Source organism: Oryzias latipes, chromosome 8, assembly GCF_053564925.1.
Source record: "Oryzias latipes strain Hd-rR chromosome 8, Olatipes_Hd-rR_3.1".
Classification (NCBI taxonomy): Eukaryota; Metazoa; Chordata; class Actinopteri; order Beloniformes; family Adrianichthyidae; genus Oryzias; species Oryzias latipes.
This window is the reverse complement of record NC_136244.1, coordinates 28658988-28678551: the sequence shown is the minus strand read 5'-3', so window position 1 is coordinate 28678551 and position 19564 is coordinate 28658988. Positions and strand designations below refer to the sequence as shown.

The window sequence follows — 19564 nt, the reverse complement described above, 5'->3', positions numbered from 1 at the left end:
TTCTGCTTTGGCACAGGTTGCTGTCATTCTGCTTTGGCACAGGTTACTGTCGTTCTGCTTTGGCACAGGATACGGTCGTTCTGCTTTGGCACAGGTTGCTGTCGTTCTGCTTTGGCACAGGATACGGTCGTTCTGCTTTGGCACAGGATGCTGTCGTTCTGCTTTGGCACAGGTTACTGTCGTTCTGCTTTGGCACAGGTTACTGTCGTTCTGCTTTGGCACAGGTTACTGTCGTTCTGCTTTGGCACAGGTTGCTGTCGTTCTGCTTTGGCACAGGATACGGTCGTTCTGCTTTGGCACAGGATGCTGTCATTCTGCTTTGGCACAGGTTACTGTCGTTCTGCTTTGGCACAGGATACGGTCGTTCTGCTTTGGCACAGGATACGGTCGTTCTGCTTTGGCACAGGATGCTGTCGTTCTGCTTTGGCACAGGTTACTGTCGTTCTGCTTTGGCACAGGTTACTGTCGTTCTGCTTTGGCACAGGTTACTGTCGTTCTGCTTTGGCACAGGTTGCTGTCGTTCTGCTTTGGCACAGGATACGGTCGTTCTGCTTTGGCACAGGATGCTGTCATTCTGCTTTGGCACAGGTTACTGTCGTTCTGCTTTGGCACAGGATACGGTCGTTCTGCTTTGGCACAGGTTGCTGTCGTTCTGCTTTGGCACAGGATACGGTCGTTCTGCTTTGGCACAGGATACGGTCGTTCTGCTTTGGCACAGGATGCTGTCGTTCTGCTTTGGCACAGGTTACTGTCGTTCTGCTTTGGCACAGGTTACGGTCGTTCTGCTTTGGCACAGGTTACGGTCGTTCTGCTTTGCCACAGGTTACGGTCGTTCTGCTTTGGCACAGGTTACGGTCGTTCTGCTTTGGCACAGGTTACGGTCGTTCTGCTTTGGCACAGGTTACTGTGGTTCTGCTTTGGCACAAGTTGCTGATGTTCTGCTTTGGCACAGGTTGCGTCATCATTTTTAAATATTAGATATTTATTGAATATTAGATCAGAACTTTGATCTACGTTTAAAGGCAAATACTTTTTTAAAGCTCTAACATTACCATACCCTCCTGCCTGATCAGGGACCGGCACACCTGAGCTGTGACGTCAGTCGGCGCTGGTTACATGCAGTATTTCCGTTTACCAACAGCTAGCTAAAAAGCTAGTTTAGAGCTAGCTGGTTAGCCGACGCTAACCATGCCCCGCTAAGCGTGATATGTTGCGGGTGCCGTGAGGCAGAACTGTTGCGGGAACCCCACAGCGAACCTGGAGAACGGTTCGGTTCAGTCTGAAGCTACAGAACCTTATTCCTGCCGTCGAAAGCGGGTTGTTAAGGCGCTAGCCGGTTAGCTAGCAGATCTAACGTTCCAGACAAGTGTTCCAAAATCCTGAGGACCACCTCTAGTCTATCCAAACCTGAACTAAACTTGACCCAGTGACGGTCTCACAGCGGGGACAAATCTTTGTCTTCTCCGCTCGATTCTTTGCTGCGGAAGCTACCAGGAGAGAAAACGTTCCAGCCCGTTTACGTGTCAACGACAGCCGGGGGACCGGCGTCCTGACCAAGTTACGCGCCATGGAGCGGATAAACCGGCCCTCTACGAAGCTTGGCCCGCAGACCGAAAAGAAGCACACCGCTCAGCCCCGAGCAGATGCCGGGAAGGCGCGGAGAAAAGGCTCCGGGCGAACTTCGAGGCCTACGACGGCGGAAGAATGCTGTTTTAGCTCGGGCTGAGCCTGAGCGAGCCAGATGCTGAGGCCGGTGACGGCTAATGTTCGTATTCCGGTTCGTGACAACGACCTAACGGCGTTTTCTTACCTGGACAGGTTCCTGCAGCACTGTCATCCCGCTTTAGGACTCTGTATCTCTGCTCCAGGGACCTCTCTCCTGCTTTCTTCACGGCTTTCTTCAGCTCTATCTCTGCGAGGAGCCGATGCGGCCGAACATTTGAACGTCCGACCGTTACCTTCCGAGTTTTGCCGGAAAACGCCGAGCCATAGGCCTAGAACACACTGCCCTCTAGCGGCAACAGCAATAGCAGGTAGAATAGCTGTTTGACGCCTACTGCTGGCAAGTCTTGGTATCACTTTTTTAAGTCAGTAGCGGAAAATGTCATCAGCTGTTATGGAGCAAAATCTGCACCGTGTTTGTTTGTTTGAAGGAAAGATTTTTCATTCGACAAAACAAAAGTTAAAACACGTTAATGTTAAATACTAAAATATGTCACGAAATAACATTCAATTTTTTTATCTTTTACAAAAATATTCTTTTACACTTTTTTAATAATCACCTTAAAGTTTGCATAACTTTTTTAAATGTATAAATTTGGTGTTGTTTTTTTTTAATTCTTTAATTCAAAACTAAAATTTACTGTTTCAAATATTCCTTTTTTGAGTTTTGGATTAGCTGCATTATTTTTTCTGTGAAACTTAACTTTTCACTTTCAGATCAAATTGTTTAGTGTAGGTCCAAGCGGAAAATGTTAATGAAAGAGAAATATTGCTTTCATATCTTGTAAAGCATGCTTTCAGCAAGCAGCTGTTTGTAAATGAACCTCAATCTCCTGTACACTGAAAAGTTCTATAGGCAGAAGATGGACACCCTGGTGGAACATTTTTTGTAATTTTTTTCTTAATTCTTTTTTTCTATTAGCAAATATACATTTTTTTACAAAACCTTTTTCGTTCATAAAGAACTGAAGCCCATGGGTTTTGTTGGTTGAAAGGGTAAAAATGACATTGACGGGTCTCAGAGAGATAAGTGAAGACTTGTGACAGATAGTAAAAAGTTTTCTGTCCCGCTCCTAAACAGCTTCTTTGCTGCAAATCAGAGCATTTATGAAGCACATGAATGTTAAAATAAAAGCCAAACTTAAATGCTGCAGCTTCATTGCAGCTGAAAGCTGGTGAAGCTGCTCCTACGATGAGGTCCCCTTTGCCCACCCTGTCATGTAGAATAAGACAGGTGGGAGTATGGAGAACACGAGAAACTCAGATTTTTATTCCATGGTTTCTTTAAGCTTCCTGTTGTTTTCAGAAAAAGAGACACTGAGAATGCAACACAAACTTTATTATGACACCTCCTATTCCTGCTAATGCTAACATAATTATTTAAAAGCGGAGTCTATTGTCATGGTGGGGGGCAGCATGACTACAGGATACAGTTTGTCTCTGGAGACAGTCGACATTTAGCCACAGTCAGGTAGGTCTCCACCTGCAAAAACAGACATTTCTTTGTCATCATTGTCATTATCATATCACACTTGCTATCCTCCTTCTCACCTTATGCATATCCTTCTTGAAACAAGCTAGCAGTTCGTAGGTCCGCCGCAGTGAGCCATCGGCTCCAAGTCCATGATAATAGTCTATGTACTCCCCCAGTGGAAGAGACAGGGTGTCTTCATATATCTCAGCCACATTCTGATTGGCCTACAGTTCAAGTAGTAGCACAATTGACGTCAAAGCCAAAAGTCATGTGTGGCAGGTTTGTGCATGTACTCACCCTGATCAGAAGAAGAATTCCTGTCTTGAGTTCAGCCAGTTTGGGTGAGATTTGGTTCCTTGGAGCAGAACTCCCAGACAAAGAGCGACTGGGTAACTCCCAGGATTCCACCAGAACATAGCAAATTGACAGCAGCTTCTGAACCTGGAACCAAACACTGGTATCAATGAGGAGTAGCTGTGTTCTTCTCATCAGTTTTAACTGTTACTTCTTTACTGGGATGTTCTGTCCGAAATGGGTACTTTGCCATGCTTCTGCATCGCCTCTTTTTATTTATTCAGTTAAACAAGAACAGTCAACATTAATAAACTTTTTAACAAATGAACCAACAGAGCTCAATGTCAGCTGCAGTCCCTGGGGAAGAATGCCAGCAATGACAAAAAGCAAGAGTTAGGGGTTCATAAACAAATGTTACCTTTTGTCAAACAACAAAACAAAACATGTAACCTCTAAGAAACACTAATCTAAAGAATTTGACAAAGCCAAGTGAGTTGGCAACACACACATGACAGGAAATGATAGAAATACACAGCTGATCAGAGATGATGGACAAAGTCCTGATTTTCACTTAACAACCTTTAGGATTTGACAGGAAATAAACGCCAAAGCTTTGCAGATAGTATTGCATGATAGTCAAGGTTCAAGGATAGCAAAGGTTGGTACACGGTAGTGAATTGGTACCATCACTTGGTAAAGGTTATGGATGTCCCTCACGGCCCGATCAAGTGATTTTAGACTCAATTGAAATTGGATGCTGTCTCCCTATCAGGATTGGAAGTTTATTTCTTTTGTTATTTTGATCAATGTTGTGTATTTCAAGCTTGTTATTTCAAATAAATGTCAGAGTAAAAGTCTGCATCTCATGAACAGATTACGACTTTTTACTGCCATCGTAGCGGAATAAGGCAGCAGTTTAAGCAGGAGGCCAATGGCTAACAAAAACAGCTGCTTAATGTTAGCAAGATATTCACAGACTCTGATTTCGGGCCTCAAAAACTCTTGATAAACAATTAAAACTGACAACAAGTGTCTCTTGCTTTTTGTCTTAACGCGAACAACGACCTACAAAGTCGTTTCAACAGAAAAAAGATCAGATTTTTGTGTCCTTGTAATGGGATTGGGATGAGATCTCCTGCTGCTGACAGAGACGGAAGTGAGACACTGAGGAGTGTAATCTCTAAAAAAAAATGAAACTAAAATAACAATTACATTGATATGATTTAGTCATGAAAACTCATAATCACATTCAAGTTACAACAATGATTTTGGAAGAAAGTCTTTGCTTTTATACTTCAGAACAAAACTGTTCTGAACATCCTAAAACTACAGTCACCAAACTTTCCCACATGATTCTTTATCACCTTACTATCGTAGTGCAACAATTTCTGTACACAAGTTTCAGAACTGACCGGACTGTTTTGTGTGCCGTGCTTGTCTAATGGGCTGATGTTGATATCAGAGTTGCAGTGATCCTGCAAGAAGATTTTGCTGAGTTGACGTTGTTCCTCAGTCTGCAGAGAACTCTCCTAAAATACACAAGTACACAGAAATATCAGGAAAAGCTGAAGGACTCCTCAGTCCCCATGCAGCTTCTGCAGACTTACAAAGTCAGAGAAAAGTCTCTGGGCGAGCAGGTGGAGGTGCTGAACCCTGCTTACTGCAATGGAAAACAGACGTTGGCTGTCTGTGATTGGCTGAGAGCAGACACTCAGACAGACAGCTGACAGCAGAAGGGTGGCTGAAAGACATGCAGGTAAGAGTTCATACATGTCCGCTAGCATCAGTTCTTCTTTCAAAGGGGAACTGGGATGTCTTACCCCTTTTAATGGCTGGTCCGGGATCCATTCTGGTTCTGGCTCTGATGGATCTGCTCTGAAATGGGCCGCTGTCTCCTCTGACATGTTCAGTGCAGTGTTTAGGTTTTAAAGCTAAAAGTCGTTGATTAAATTCATCAACAGAAACATGAAACGAGTAAACAGGCGTGTATCTGATGAACATTTACGCATCAAATCATTTTTATGCAGCACTGTAGCTCAGGGGAACTATGACACATCAGGAATCACCAAAGATTGAAAACACCACCGAAGTTTGGAACAACCAGATTGAAACGTCAAATCCAAACAGATGAAAATCCTTCTCTGTTCTCAGAAGACCATGACCATCTGAATTCTGCAGGGTTCTCTGTGTTCTAACTTATCAGATGTGATTGGAGAACACATGGCTCAGTTGAATGTTAAATGTGAAATTGACAGATTTATTTTTGATTAGAAAAAAGAGAAATGTGACGTTTTCTCTAAACATCCTAAAAATTAAGTTTTCTCCCTAAAAGGAGACACAAATAAATGTAGAGGTTTTGTCTTCATGACCTTTTGGATCATTTCTGAGGGAAAAAATTGATCAACTTTCTTCCAAATGGAGCAAAAATCTAAGACCAAACAGAAGCTGTGGTTTGATGAAGCATCTTTAATAACATTTTCCTCCTAGGCGTCAGCAGAAGGGAGAACGTTTTTGAGGACTGAAATTTCAGATACCTACTTTCAGCTGCCCCATAGCTCATCATTCTGAATTATACAATGGTCTGGGTCAATACTTCATTCTGATCAGCTGCAGGCAGTGGAGCAAAACGTGATATACCACACCTAAAAAAAAGAAGTTCCGGTTGCATAGCCCAAATGTTCTGCATACCTGCGCTGGTACTCTAAAACAAACTTTTGCTTCATCATCTGGACAAAAACAAGCGGTTTTATGTCTGAACTGATGTTTTATTTAACCATCATGACGTTCAGCATACACATCGTTTTACTTTGCCAACTCAGTCGAGGTCAGTGTCGGCTCAGTCATTACCAGGAAAAACACGCTGCAACACATGGCAAATAATCAGCAAAGAGACTCATACCCAAAAATAACAAGAACAAAGTACTAAAAACTGATTGAATATTTATTTATTTTGTAAGTGACCATGGTATAAGCGGGATAATGGCCTTCCAGACTTTGCAAAAGCAACTGTGCGACGCGAAGCCTTGTCCGTCGTCCATTCATTTCTCATAATGGGCACTTTGTCGGCCATTGTCCCGTACATAAAGGACAGCAGTAGGTTTATATCCCATAAGACTCTCAGTCCGTAGGTCTGGTCTTGGGATGAAGTGGCAAGGGGAAACCAGCCTTGGCTGAGGCCCTGCTGTGGAGGTGCCCACACTGGAGTGTGCAGCTGACCCTGGTGCAGTGTGGTGTGGCTTAGACCAGGCCTTAGACCAGTCTCACACACACACACACACACACACACGCACACACACTGAAGGAGGAGGGTTTGGGGAAGAGAAGGAGGGAGATAAAATTGTGTGCCCTGTCTAGGCTACCCCACCTTGGTGGGACATAGCCTTGGTATATAGATAGAAGACTCTCAGTGTTTAAAGACACTTCTGTCCCTTGTCCAGTTCATGGTCTTCAGGACAGCAGTGATGCAGTGGAGTTCTTGTCCAAACACTGATAGCCGTGTTCTGAATGGTTTGAAGCTTTCTTGAGACTCGTGGGTGTCCTGGCTGCAGGAGATGAAAGCGTTGGATCAGCTTCTACAAATCTGATGTAAACATGAAGCTTCTGAGTCTGTTTGACTGAGATGCTAACAAGCTGATTCTACTATGGCAGAGATGTCTTACCTTTAGAACTATGCTTCTCTGTAACTTTTCTTTGTTTTTATGAAACAAAGACTTTTGTTTGCTAAACTGAAGGAAATGTGAGTTAAGTTTTTAGTTGATGAATTTATGAAGACAGTGATGTGAAAACGTGGGAGCGATCGGGTGTTAAATGTTTTGTTCTCACAGACAGGAATTTATTCACAGATGTTCAGCTGCTCATCATCACAGAGGACAAGTTTGAATTTAGTCAACACAACATGAAACTGAGATGGTTAGACACAAAAATGAATAAGGCTCTGACGTAGGTGGGGTTGGGGGTTGACCTATGGGAGTACCAGGTTGAGGCTCTGGTCCTAAAGCCTTGGTTCTTTGTGAGGGGGTCAGAGTAACCTCCTTCACTTGGAGGTTTGGATCATATCAGGAGAAACGATGTAGATGATCTGCAAATTATTTAATAAATTACAACAAGATCTCCAACATGGAGCAGAGAGAGAGGCAGCTCTAAAGGACTCACATGTAGAAAAATGAACAGTAAAGGTAGAGCTATAAGTCAAACAAAAAGTCACTATTAGGCAAACAAATATCAAATCATAAAAGTTATGAAACAAGCGCAGAAAAATCCAAACACCAAAGATGAAAAACAAAGAGGTTCTGACCGATTCATTTTTTCAGTTTCCTTGGTTATGTTGTGGAAAGTTTAAGCAAGGAAGAGTGAAGGATGAGGAAAAGTGTGGGAAAGCAAAAATAGGCCTGAAAAAGAAGGGAAGAGCTAGAAACAATAATGAAGAGAGGAATTAATAGCAATAAAGGGCAAGAGAGAAGACAGAGGAAGAGCAACATAGAGAAATGAACGCCGAAATAAAGAATCAAAGGGCGAGGAAAGTAAAAGAGGAGAGGAAGCTGAGAAGAGAAAAGTGTTTAAGGTGTGTTGTGCAAAGGTGACATGAAAAAACCATTTCGTCTCAGTTTTGGAACTTGCCTCCTAAATCTAAGAGCAGCACAAAAAGCAGGTTCCTGCAGAACATCTATCTGAAAGTTGAATAACTAAACTTTTCTGATAATGAGCAGCAAGAAGACAGTTCTATGCATGAAAAAGTTTGGCTTATGGATCCACTGATGCATCAGTTTTACGGTTTTCAGGTTCACATCTTATAGAGGTTCTTGTCCCTGTGAATTAACAAAAAGGTTGCTCCAAATCAGGGTGGGCTTAACCAGCCTTAAACAGCCGATTCCTTCAGACTCTCTTGAAGGAGGTTGTACGGGGGAGCTGCATGGAGGAGAAACTCACTTTGAAGTTTCACCTGCATGCGTCCATCTTGATCTAAATTGCCAGAAACCATCTCAGGGCCTCCAAGATACTGACTAGTTTCTTTGGAAAGAAGTCCATCTTCCTCCTGAGGTGACAGCTCATTTTGAGTTTTGTCTTTGATCTTCCAGGATGCTAGTTTGACGGATCGCTTTTGGAGATGTCTCCTATAAGCTCTTTGGATTGTTACTGCTGCCACCTCCTCTTGTTTTCTTCGCAAAGTGCTGCTGATTGGTTCGTAGGACACCTGCAAGTAATACAAATTTACATCAGTTTATATGTTCATTAGTTTATCCATTATATAAATGTAATTATTTATTCACTCATTGTTTGTCTCTTCTGTATTCATACATTTATACCTTTAATAATACATCAAAAAAATCATACATGACCTCATTAAAAAAGAAAATATTTAAAAATAAAACAAGAAAAACAAGGATCGTATTTCTGCTTTAAGCCAAACAAAACCCCAGAACTGTTTTCTTCTTGACCTCATTTGACCAGCATTAACTAACCATAACTTTTGTAATGAGTTTCCAGACTTTAACAGTAATTTAAGCTGTAACGAAAAAGGATCATCTCAACAACTAAGGACATTTGAGAAGTAATCAATAAGGTAAATAAGTAATTAATTTTAAAGGAAATTAGAAATGAGTATTTCCCTATTTTTATTTCTGTCATGGTGCCTCTGGCAGCTCTCCTCACCCTCCCCTCTCTGCTTGGTTCCTGATTCAACTCAGCTGTATCCACTCAACTCATCATGCCTCCAGACCTTTATTAGGAAATCCAGAACCAGTATTCATCGCCAGTTTGTTGCCCCAGATGGATTACCAAACCACGAGCGGACGCCTGAGTCTCCAGACTTCCCGAGCATTATTTCCTCACGGAATCTACCTACCACGCCATGAAGCTTCGCCGAACCTCCAGTCACATCACGAGCCACAGCAGAACCTCCAGCCTCGCCGCAAGCCATCCTCCAACATCAAGTTCTACCACAACTCCTAAACCACACTGGAGATAATAAACTCCATTACTTGCCTCTTAACTTACCTGTGTCTGCCTTCCAGGTTCCAGCGGCTGGGTCTGTCTAGTCTAGCAAGTCGTGACAATTTCAGCTTGATGGTGATTTTACTTCTTGAAAAAGGTATTTAAAATCAGGTTAGAGCAGATTCGCAGTTTACAGTCTGAGCAAACTTTATTTTGAAAACATAAATGCTGTTTGAGAAAAATGTGCAATGATTCTATGTAGTCAATCAAGTTGGTATGAGTAAATTTGCGTAGCGGTGGATCCCTCTGCTCTCTTTGAGTAAGTCTATTTACTCTTTCTCCTGTTTAGCACTTAACAAACAGAAACAGAAAACCTATTATTCTGCTTTTAATTTTTAAAATGAAATTCTGATACAGTCGTTGGGAAGCTCTACCACCTGAAAGTCTCCTGGAAACTGTCAATGAACCATTGAGGGCTTTTCCCACAGCAATCACTGAAACCAACAAACTGGTTTTCAGTGAGCCTAAAGAGCAACCATGGCAGAAAAACAATACCCACCAAAGCAACGGTTGGAGGCTAAAATCAAGGCAGCTTGGAGGGATGTGAGTCAGCCTACAGAGGCCCAAAGAGGTGCAAGACAAAAGCAAGTACCTAAGAGATACAGCCAATTACCTACTGGTGACTGCCAAACAAAGGCTCCTGGCCTTGAGCAGGTACCCTAAACAGGTACGCAAGAGACACGGAAGCCAGATGAATAAACGGGCTGTTCGCAACTCAACCTACGAAAGTGTATGCTCAGTGGCAGGGTCAAAACAGCAGAGCAGTATATCCATGTCCCTCTGCTATGGTACTTACTAATACTGCTTACTCAAAGCAATTCAGACTGCACTGCCTTTCAACCTATACAACCACCGGCAACTTGGTTTAAATCATTGGATACATCCATGTCCAAGTTTTTATGGAAAAATAAACCACCAACATTCATCTTAAAAACATTTTCAAAAAGGGTAAATCTCTTGGTGGGTTAGAATTTCCTAACTTTTACAATTACTTCCAAATATTACAATATATTATAAATGGCATAATAATATTCCAGCAGATCACTCATGGATAGATGTAGAACAGTCACTATGTGAAGAGATTGAACTATCAGATCTTCCTTTTATTAGCAGCTCCATCAAGCGGTACACTTGGTTTAAAAGTATCAGAACCGTGTTAATAGCCTGGTGGGATTTTAATCAGAGAAATTTAACGTACTGTTAACATGTTTGAATTAAATTTAATAACAATTAGTTGTTAGTAGGCTGCTAGAGGTTTGAAGCTGGGGAAACTATGGTGCACTGGGGTTCTGTACTCTATTCTCATCTACTTCTTTTCTCCTCTATTTTTGATAATTATTCATCAATTAGTTCTCCATGCCTCTGTTTGGTGCAGAGGCATGGAGAACTTAATGATGAATATACTGTACTGTCCCTCTTTTCCCACTCCCCTCCGGGTGAGTAGGAGTGCCTCCAGATTCCAGTTGGCTCATCTGTGCTCCTGTACCTGACCGTGTACCTCGTCTCTGGCTCACCTCTACCACTGCTCCTACACCTGGCTGTGGATCCTGCCTTTGGCTCGTCTCTCTCCCCCAGCCATCCCCCCACTCATCTGGATGAAGCTTGTCTGCTGGACTATTCAAATATGTAGTTGTAGGGTTTGATAAGTTAACTCTCTCTAAGAGTCCTGGTACATCGCCTGTTCATCCTGGGGGAGGATCCCTACTTCATGTGGGCACCCATGAGGTTTCTTGTTTGTTTGTTTTTCCGGGAATCCGTTTTTTAGGAGTTTTTTCTTACAGATAAGGAGGTTCTAATGGCAGGGATGTCCAGTTTAGTTTAGCTTGGTTTAGCAATCAGCTTTTGTATTTTATAACTGATTTCATGTTTATTATACAACCGAGACGTCCAGATGTCCAGTTTGGTTGGTCTGTGTAGTTAGTTCAGTTTAGTATTTTCCAGTTGAATTCTATGCATTCATGATCCTTTTGATTTCATGATGAAATAGACGAAATCGATGAGTCCATGCTTTCTCTTGTTATTTGGTTAGATTATGCAATGAGAGTGGCAAATGATAACCTTTGCCACTCTCATTGCATAATATGGACCCGGTTAGCATTTGCTATCTCTGCCAAATTTCTGCTCGTTCCTTACAATGTTCATGTTCAAAAGGAACTTATGTATGGTGATATGTTTATCCATCTTGTCCAATGTAATCACATTGATTAATGAGCATTTTATGGTGGTTTTTTTCATCCTTTTGCCTGTGCCTATTTGGTCCTATTCCAGTTTACTATGCACTGAGATACACTTTAATTGAAAAACTGCTAAATTGGAACGGAGGCTACTATCATGTACTGTCATTTGCTTTGTCTGAATACTAATAATTCAATTTCTTATCCAGACACTCAAAGCGCTTACTTTGTGTCCATTATTCATTCACTCCTCATTCATACATGGTGATGGTAAGCTACTGTTGTACCACAGCTGCCCTGGGGCAGACTGACAGAGGCGTGGCTGCCAGTTCGCGCTCACAGCCCCTCTGACCATCACCGTGACATTCATACACATTCACACACCAGTGGAGCCACACTGAAGGCAGGGAGGGTGAAGTGTCTTGCCCAAGGACACAACGACAGTTGGCTGGGGGAAGCAGGAATCAAACTGCCGACCCTTCGATCATTGGTCGACCTGCTCAACCACATAAGCCACTGCCGCCCTGTTTAGTATAAGTTATGTTTTAATTATTTATCAAGATAGCTTTTCATTTAAATGACTTGTATACTTATTTTTCATTTTGTCATGAAAACAGATATAAAAATGAAACCTTTGAGGGATTGTTGGCCATGAACTTCTCCTCCAAGCTTGCCTTTAGAGTCTCGATTGCTCCAGAGTCACCCAAAACCTAGATAGCAGAGGAAAAATGTATTCTTCACAAAACAAAATCAAGGACGGGGTGGGGTGGGGGGTGTAGTTGTTTTACCTCTTTGATTAGAGCCACCAGTATATCTAAACAGTGAATTTTATCTCCTGGAACTAGAGGCAAGTCCATGGTGACAAGCTTGATATTGTTAGGTTTGGGAATCCTCAGAGGATCCTGCAGAACGTCGCAGAATGCTGACAGCTCACTGTGAAAAAAACGTCTGATTCAAGTCTTGTGGGACAGGAAGTAAAAGAACAGGTGAGACTTACTTGTAATGTATGAACTGTGAGGCATCACGGTCAAACTTCTCCCAGGTTTCATAAAACATCTCAAAATCATCCTCACTTAGTGGCTCACTGCTCTCTTCAGTGGCCACATTAAAGTTCTCTAAGATGATGGCGATGTACATGTTCACAACCACCAGGAAAGACATGATGATGTAGGAGGTGAAGAACACAATGCCTACTGCGGGGCTGCCACAGTTACCCCTCACCAGTGAGCCGGGGTTTTCAAAATTTGGGTCACAGTCTGGTGGTGTGTTCATAATAGGACTCAGCAGACCATCCCATCCAGCTGACGTCGTTATCATGAAGAGGCAGATCATGCTGTTCCCAAAAGTTTCAAAGTTAAATATGTCATCAATCATGACTTCTTTTTTCACATAGGCAAAGTTAGACATGCCAAAGATGGAAAAGATGAACATGACGAGGAAGAGGAGAAGCCCAATGTTGAAGAGGGCAGGCAGTGACATCATCAGGGCAAAGAGCAGAGTCCGAATCCCCTTGGCTCCACGAATGAGGCGTAAGATCCTGCCGATGCGAGCCAATCGGATCACACGGAACAGTGTGGGAGAGACAAAGTACTTTTCTATGATATCAGCCAGCAGAAGGCCTGTGGGAAGAAAAAAGAAGAGATGAAGGAGAAGAAAACTGAGCTTTACCCGGTCTTCTCCAGGGTTCAGGATACGTGTCTGTCTTTAGAGAACAGAAACATTCGTCAGATTTCAGGACAAATTTCAATTTGAAAAGCTTCTTACCCACAATAGACAGGATGACCACCACAAAGTCAAAAATGTTCCAGCCAACAGCAAAGTAGTGCTGTCGAAGGGCGATGATTTTCAAACTGCACTCTGTTGTGAAGATGACAATGAAGACCAGGTTGACCCAGTAAAGAATAATTTCCTTCTCAAGGGTCTGGTCGTCTGTTTCCACCATCATGGTCACCATGTTGAGGCAGATCAGCACCATGATGAAAATGTCAAAGAATTGTTTGGTCACCAAGTCAAAGACCAAACCCTGAAAATGATTCTGGATCCATAGAAAAACCAGATGAAACATGAATGAAACTGTAACTCATTTTTCACTAAGCTCTTCAGTTTAAGCTACACTAAATACGATCATACTTCAGTTCTGCGCTGGCTGTTGGTATTTGCACCTTTGCCCCGTCAATAGACCCTTAGTGTTACAGAGAATTGCAGAAGGAACATGTCTGATCTGATGTACAGTCCAGGAAAATCAATTAAGTTTGAAAAACAAAACAAAAGTGTTGACTTTGACTGATAGTTTCCATTGATATACCAATATTAGCTCCTAATTTAAAGAATAAGATGATAAAATTACCGCCAAAAAAAAAATGATGGAAAACAAAAGGTGTCTTGAGCAGGTTGTCCAATGATCGAATGGTCGGCGGTTCGATCCCCGCTCCCCCCAGCCAACTGTTGTTGTGTCCTTGGGCAAGACACTTCCCCCTCCTTGCCTCCAGTGTGGCTCCACTGGTGTGTGAATGTGCATGAATGTCCCGGTGAAGGTCAGAGGGGCCGTAGGCGCGAACTGGCAGCCACGCCTCTGTCAGTCTGCCCCAGGGCAGCTGTGGCTACAACTGTAGTTACCATCACCAAGTATGAATGAGGAGTGAATGAATAATGGACACAATGTAAGCGCTTTGAGTGTCTGGAAAAGCACAGATAAATCTAATCCATTATTATTATTATGTTAAAAAGTTAAAACTGATCAGGAAAGTAAAATCTTCTCTCTCATTAAACATTTGGATTTTCTCATAATTCCACATGGTTGCACATTTTAAATGTTGTACTTTTGTTAACCCATTGGAACAAGCAGCACACAGTATTACTGAATACTGAATTATTGGTGTAATCTGAATTGAAGATGAAACAACCTAAGGACAGCGGTGGGAACAAGTTAGTCTACACAAGAGTGAGGATCCGCTTTGGTATCAATGAGGTCAAACAGATCCAAGTCCCAAAGATTTGGCTTTCTACTGGTTTTCCTAACGTACAATATAATTTAGATTAGATTTTTCTGCACTTCGTTTTGGTGCTCAAAGTTCCTACAATTTGTCACAAATTATTCATTCACTTCTCATTCACACTTGGTGATGGTTACAATTGATACAGACACAGCTGCCCTGGGGCAGACTGACAGAGGCGTGGCTGCCAGTTTGCGCCTACGGCCCCCTGACCGGGACATTCATAAACCAGTGGAGGCGGGGAGAGTGAGGTGTCTTGCCCAAGGACACAACAACAGCTGGCTCGGGGATCAAACCGCCAACCCTTCCGTCATTAGACAACCTGCTCTACCGCCTGAGCCACAGAGTACTGGTGTAATCAAACTAGTTTAATTGGTCAATCAACACAAAGTGCTCCAGGCACAAAAACTGCAAATCTTAAGAACGAGGTCTGACCACAGGTCCACACTGACCTCAGGACGGGGTACTGGTTTCTGAGGCTTCTTGGAGCCCATTTTTTTCATGGCATTGTAATATTTCTTCTGTTCTTCTGTCATGAAGATATCGGTTCCTCCAAGGTAAACAGAGACATACACAGTTTACTATTGCCATTTATAAACACATGTAAAAGTGCTAAAGAGTGCATTCAAAAGCACAGAGATGAAACCTATCTTTGATTTTTGTTGGTTGAAGTTGTCAATTATCACTCCGATGAAGAGGTTGAGTGTGAAGAATGAGCCAAAGATGATAAAGCACACAAAGTATATGTACATATACAGGTTTTCCTCATACATTGGCTGAGACTCCACCTAGAATCAGACGTTTAACCATGAAGACTAAATTAAACCAAACACTAGCCAGCATGACAGCACACAACAGTGCTAGTGTTAGATTCAGTCTACTCATCCATATCAGTTCAAGTGTGAGCAGCACTGACCTCTCTGGAGTCCACTGCTGCATACATAATGTCCATCCAACCTTTAAATGTGGCCTGAAAAAAACAATAGCTGTCAATACAAATTCAAAATGTCTCAGATGAATAGAAGAAGAGTCAGCAGGACAAGTTCTGATTGAGTGGTTCAGCTTCTCCACAAGCCTAAGACTGACCACTTGCAGCAGTGAAAGGTAGCCCATTCCCACATTATCGTAGTTGATTTTTACGTTCTTCCATCGGACATCTGTCAGGTTTTCATGTATCAGAGCCAAACACTCAGTCTTGTTGTTGATGGCTCCAGGTTGAAAAATCTCCTGAGAGGTTTCGTTGAAGCAGTAGTAAAACTTTCCTGCAAACAGGTTTACACCCATGATGCTGAAGATGAGCCAGAAGATCAGACACACCAGCAAAACATTGAAGATGGATGGTATGGCTCCAACCAGCGCATTCACCACGACCTGCAGACCAACAGGTGAGCAGCAGACAGGAGAACACTCACAAAATCTTTCCACATTGAACTTTTTTTCCTTACTTTCATGCCTTCGAATCGAGACAGAGCCCTCAGGGGCCTCAAAGCTCTCAGAGTTCTCAGAGACTTGATGGCTCCTAGCTCAGAGTATCCCAGGATGTTTGCTGTTAATGATACCAGGGACACCTGAAGGACATCACCATGGCAGGTCAGGATCTGTGTACAGTTTACCCACAGACCACTGGTGCTATCACTGCTTACATCAACAATGAGGAAGTCTAGCCAGCACCAGGCATTGGTGAAGTATGTCGTAAATCCATAGGCAACCCACTTGAGAAGCATCTCCACCACAAACACATAGGTGAACACTTGGTCTGCATACTCCAGAATTGTTTTGATGACCCGACGCTGCTCCATGTAAATGTCCTCAAATGCCTGTTGACAGATGAACACCTCTTATCACGTGTACTGCTGTTTTCTCAGACATCCTCAAAGAAAGGATGTTGGCCTCTATCAGCCTTTGAAGGTTTTCCATCTTTACTGATTTGTTAGTGCTGGGAGCTGCAGGAAGCAGGCACATCCACACATAGGGCCCTAGCTAGAGGTGCTTGGGCACCTGCCCTTTTTGCCTTATATTAAAAAGTGTCCTTGAGATACTCCACCAAATTCATCGATGGATCTTGCTTGGCAAACTTATCAAGACTGTGGTTACTCCTGTTGCTGATTAGTGTACAGGTCTTTCTGCTGGTTTCTGTTTTGTCCCCACAGATGTGCAAGTTTACTGCTGACATCCCTTCAACCCTTCTGAACTCACCCTGGCTGAATTAAAACTGGTTTTGCCAGGCCTTACCCGCCAGTGCGTTAGCCAAAATCTAGTGGCATTGCTCCCAGTTATGTAAAAAGACGTACTCTGGCCATGTATTTACCTGAGTTGACTCTTTTGCCTTCTAACCTGACCAAAACCCCTGGATTATCTTCCGCCTTTGGACAACACTGACTACCATTTACACCAGTTCTGGATTCTTCCACCTTCCTCTTGGTGAAGAGAATTTCTATGTATGTCAAGTCAATTGTCTTCTTTAAGAATTTGCTGAAAACAAATAGCAGGTTTTAATAACTGTAAGCCATAATCAATAAAATAAACAAGAATTATTCTTTCAAAATGTGGCCATACATGCCTATAGATTCTGAATGAAATGTCAGTTTCACTTTTTGAACTGACTGAAAATATTAAACTTTTAGACATTTTTAGATGTACCTGTAAAAGGCAACTGGACAATTTCGAACAGAAAACAAAGAACACCTTTTTATGCTAACAAGTTAATAAATATGAAGATCTCACATGTATAGGTGAGTCAGCCACGGGAGAGGTTTGTATATTTTTATGCTAGCAATGCAGACAGGTTGGTGCACAGGTTAGTTCTCTATGCCAATCATGATGCAGTATGAATAGAAGAGCAACATTTGAAGTGGGGAGTGTAAGACTTTTGCTGCATGCCGATCCAGTTTACCAGAGCTCCACTGCTCATGAGGATCATAAAAATGATGAACGTCTCGAAGTAGTTGTGCTCAACGATGGAGAAGCAGGTCCTTCTAAAAATATACCAGACTTTCCCTCTGCCATGGGATGTATCTATATACAGACATGGACATCGACTGTAACACTCTGAAATAAAAAAAAAAACACACAGACACAAATACATGAGGTTGTTGGATCCATTTGAAGAGGCAATGGGAGAGGGGAGGGGGGATATCCAAGGTGCAATAACAAGACTAAAGCAGACACCGGAAGAGACTCAGATCCTAAGCTCACCACTGACGGCATTTGAACCCTAATGCTGTTTATCTCATGGAACAGAAATCTCTGCCAAAGATCAAGAATTTATTGAATTATTTTGCTGAGTAGACCCGCAGTCTAGCAATGTCCCCCAAAGTGTCATTCATGTCTCAAATGACCATTTTCCTTTTATGGCAATATTGCCATGGCAATGATATGAGAAAGAAAAAAAACATGGAGCAGTCAACATAGCAGAATCTGCTGCTAGAATTTGAAGAACTGCAAGTCCAGCATCCTCCTAAGTCTGAAGATGGTCCTGCATCAGGCCCTGCATGAAGGAATACATTACACCACGGATTTCCAACTGGATCGCTCGGGGGGCCAAAATTCAAAACACGCTGGAGGTCACGAGACGAACAGGTGAAACTTTTGTTGAAATCACAAGAGCTGAACTTTAAAAACTTTTTTTAAACATTAATATCAATGAAAAGAGACAGAAACTACCATTCCAGAATAATTCAACTTAAACTTTAAATAGCTTATATTTTCTCTCCATAAAAAAATATATCCTGTCAAAACAACATAAATTCAAAATAGGAACATGCTGAGAAGACAAAATAAAACAAACCTTGAAACATGAATGAAATTTTTGCTCTTCAGCAGTAAATCAAATTCTGTTTTTTTGCTCTTGTGTCCTTTAACAGAGCTGGAAGCCTGGCATCATTTTTTGTCAAAAGTTGGTTTGTGTTGGTGTGAGGTTCTGTGTTGTGGAGATTTTCAGGATATACTGTACGTGATTACGTGATCATCAGTGAAACGACACCTGTCTACTGTTTTGCTAGTCTTCATCAATGAAAACAGAAACGAGCCGCCAAACAATGCTGGAGCCGCATGTAGACGGAGCTGGGTCCTTTCTGTAGGGATGGAGAGAATAAACTGTGCAGCCCTTCAGTGTCCTACTGTGCCTGCAGTGTTGTACTTTGCCTTCAGTGTCGTACTTTGTCTTCAGTGTTGTACTTTGCCTTCAGTGTTGTACTTTGCCTCAGTGTTGCAATTCGTCTTCAGTGACGCACTTTGTCTTCAGTGTTGTACTTTGTCTTCAGGGTCGTAAGGTGCCTTCAGTGTCGTACTTTGTCTTCAGTGTTGTACTTTGTCTTCAGTGTCATACTTTGCCTTCAGTGTCATACTTTGTCTGCAGTGTCGTACTTTGTCTGCAGTGTCGTACTTTGCCTTCAGTGTCGTACTGTGCCTTCAGTGTTGTACGTTGTCTTCAGTGTCGCACTTTGTCTTCAGTGTCGCACTCTGTCTTCAGTGTTGTACTTTGTCTTCAGTGTTGTACTTTGCCAGTAGTGTCATAGTTTGTCTACAGTACCACCTGAATCTGCACAGTTACAGTTTCCAAATTGACGGCAAACGGATTACAAAGCAAATTAAAATTCATATTTTGTACTTCCAAGTTACCAAAGCAACATGCAAACTCAGTGTCTTCAGCTTCTCAGCTAAGCGCGTTTTTGAAGTGTGTCTCATGGCGCCATCTTAGATTATATTCTTTCATTACAGCCACATTCGCTCCACAAATGTGACAAACGGGTTAACCGGTAAATTCAGAAACATTTATTCTGTCTCCAATCAGTTTTTAAAGGCTCTGTTTTCAGAATGAACTTTTTCACTTTGGTATTGTGAAGGCCAGTGTTTACCAGGGCAACTGAAGCGCTGCATTATGGGATCTGTAGTGAAAATGTTATCAGCGCTACAAT

At 42.3% G+C, this 19564-nt stretch overlaps 3 protein-coding genes across 6 annotated transcripts in view; all 3 read right to left on the bottom strand.

Moving 5' to 3' along the window:
* Positions 1-2012, bottom strand: part of cdc27 (cell division cycle 27) — a 36200-nt gene extending 34188 nt beyond the window's left edge. For all 4 annotated transcript variants that reach the window (XM_078952061.1, XM_078952062.1, XM_078952064.1 and 1 more), the window contains exon 1: positions 1811-2012. In XM_078952061.1, the coding sequence (XP_078808187.1) occupies positions 1811-1837 (27 nt within the window). In that variant the 5' untranslated portion in view covers positions 1838-2012. The remainder of the gene's footprint in view (positions 1-1810) is intronic.
* Positions 2013-3040: 1028 nt separating this feature from the next.
* gh1 (growth hormone 1) lies at positions 3041-5440 on the bottom strand. The gene is made up of 6 exons (XM_004084500.4): positions 5311-5440; positions 5098-5231; positions 4903-5019; positions 3494-3637; positions 3274-3420; positions 3041-3205 (listed from the first exon to the last, which is right to left on the bottom strand). The coding sequence occupies exons 1-6, from the start codon at positions 5336-5338 to the stop codon at positions 3143-3145; spliced, it is 633 nt and encodes a 210-aa protein (XP_004084548.1). The 5' UTR covers positions 5339-5440; the 3' UTR covers positions 3041-3142.
* A 980-nt stretch (positions 5441-6420) lies between these two features.
* The window catches only part of scn4ab (sodium channel, voltage-gated, type IV, alpha, b), a 48000-nt gene continuing 34856 nt past the window's right edge, over positions 6421-19564 (bottom strand). The window contains exons 20-32 of the mRNA XM_078952066.1: positions 17542-17696; positions 16292-16465; positions 16094-16216; positions 15735-16019; positions 15565-15618; positions 15299-15436; positions 15101-15205; positions 13420-13690; positions 12653-13274; positions 12444-12588; positions 12288-12365; positions 8417-8681; positions 6421-7032 (exon numbers count right to left, since the gene is read on the bottom strand). Coding sequence (XP_078808192.1) covers positions 6938-7032; positions 8417-8681; positions 12288-12365; positions 12444-12588; positions 12653-13274; positions 13420-13690; positions 15101-15205; positions 15299-15436; positions 15565-15618; positions 15735-16019; positions 16094-16216; positions 16292-16465; positions 17542-17696 — 2510 coding nt within the window. The 3' untranslated portion in view covers positions 6421-6937. The remainder of the gene's footprint in view (positions 7033-8416; positions 8682-12287; positions 12366-12443; positions 12589-12652; positions 13275-13419; positions 13691-15100; positions 15206-15298; positions 15437-15564; positions 15619-15734; positions 16020-16093; positions 16217-16291; positions 16466-17541; positions 17697-19564) is intronic.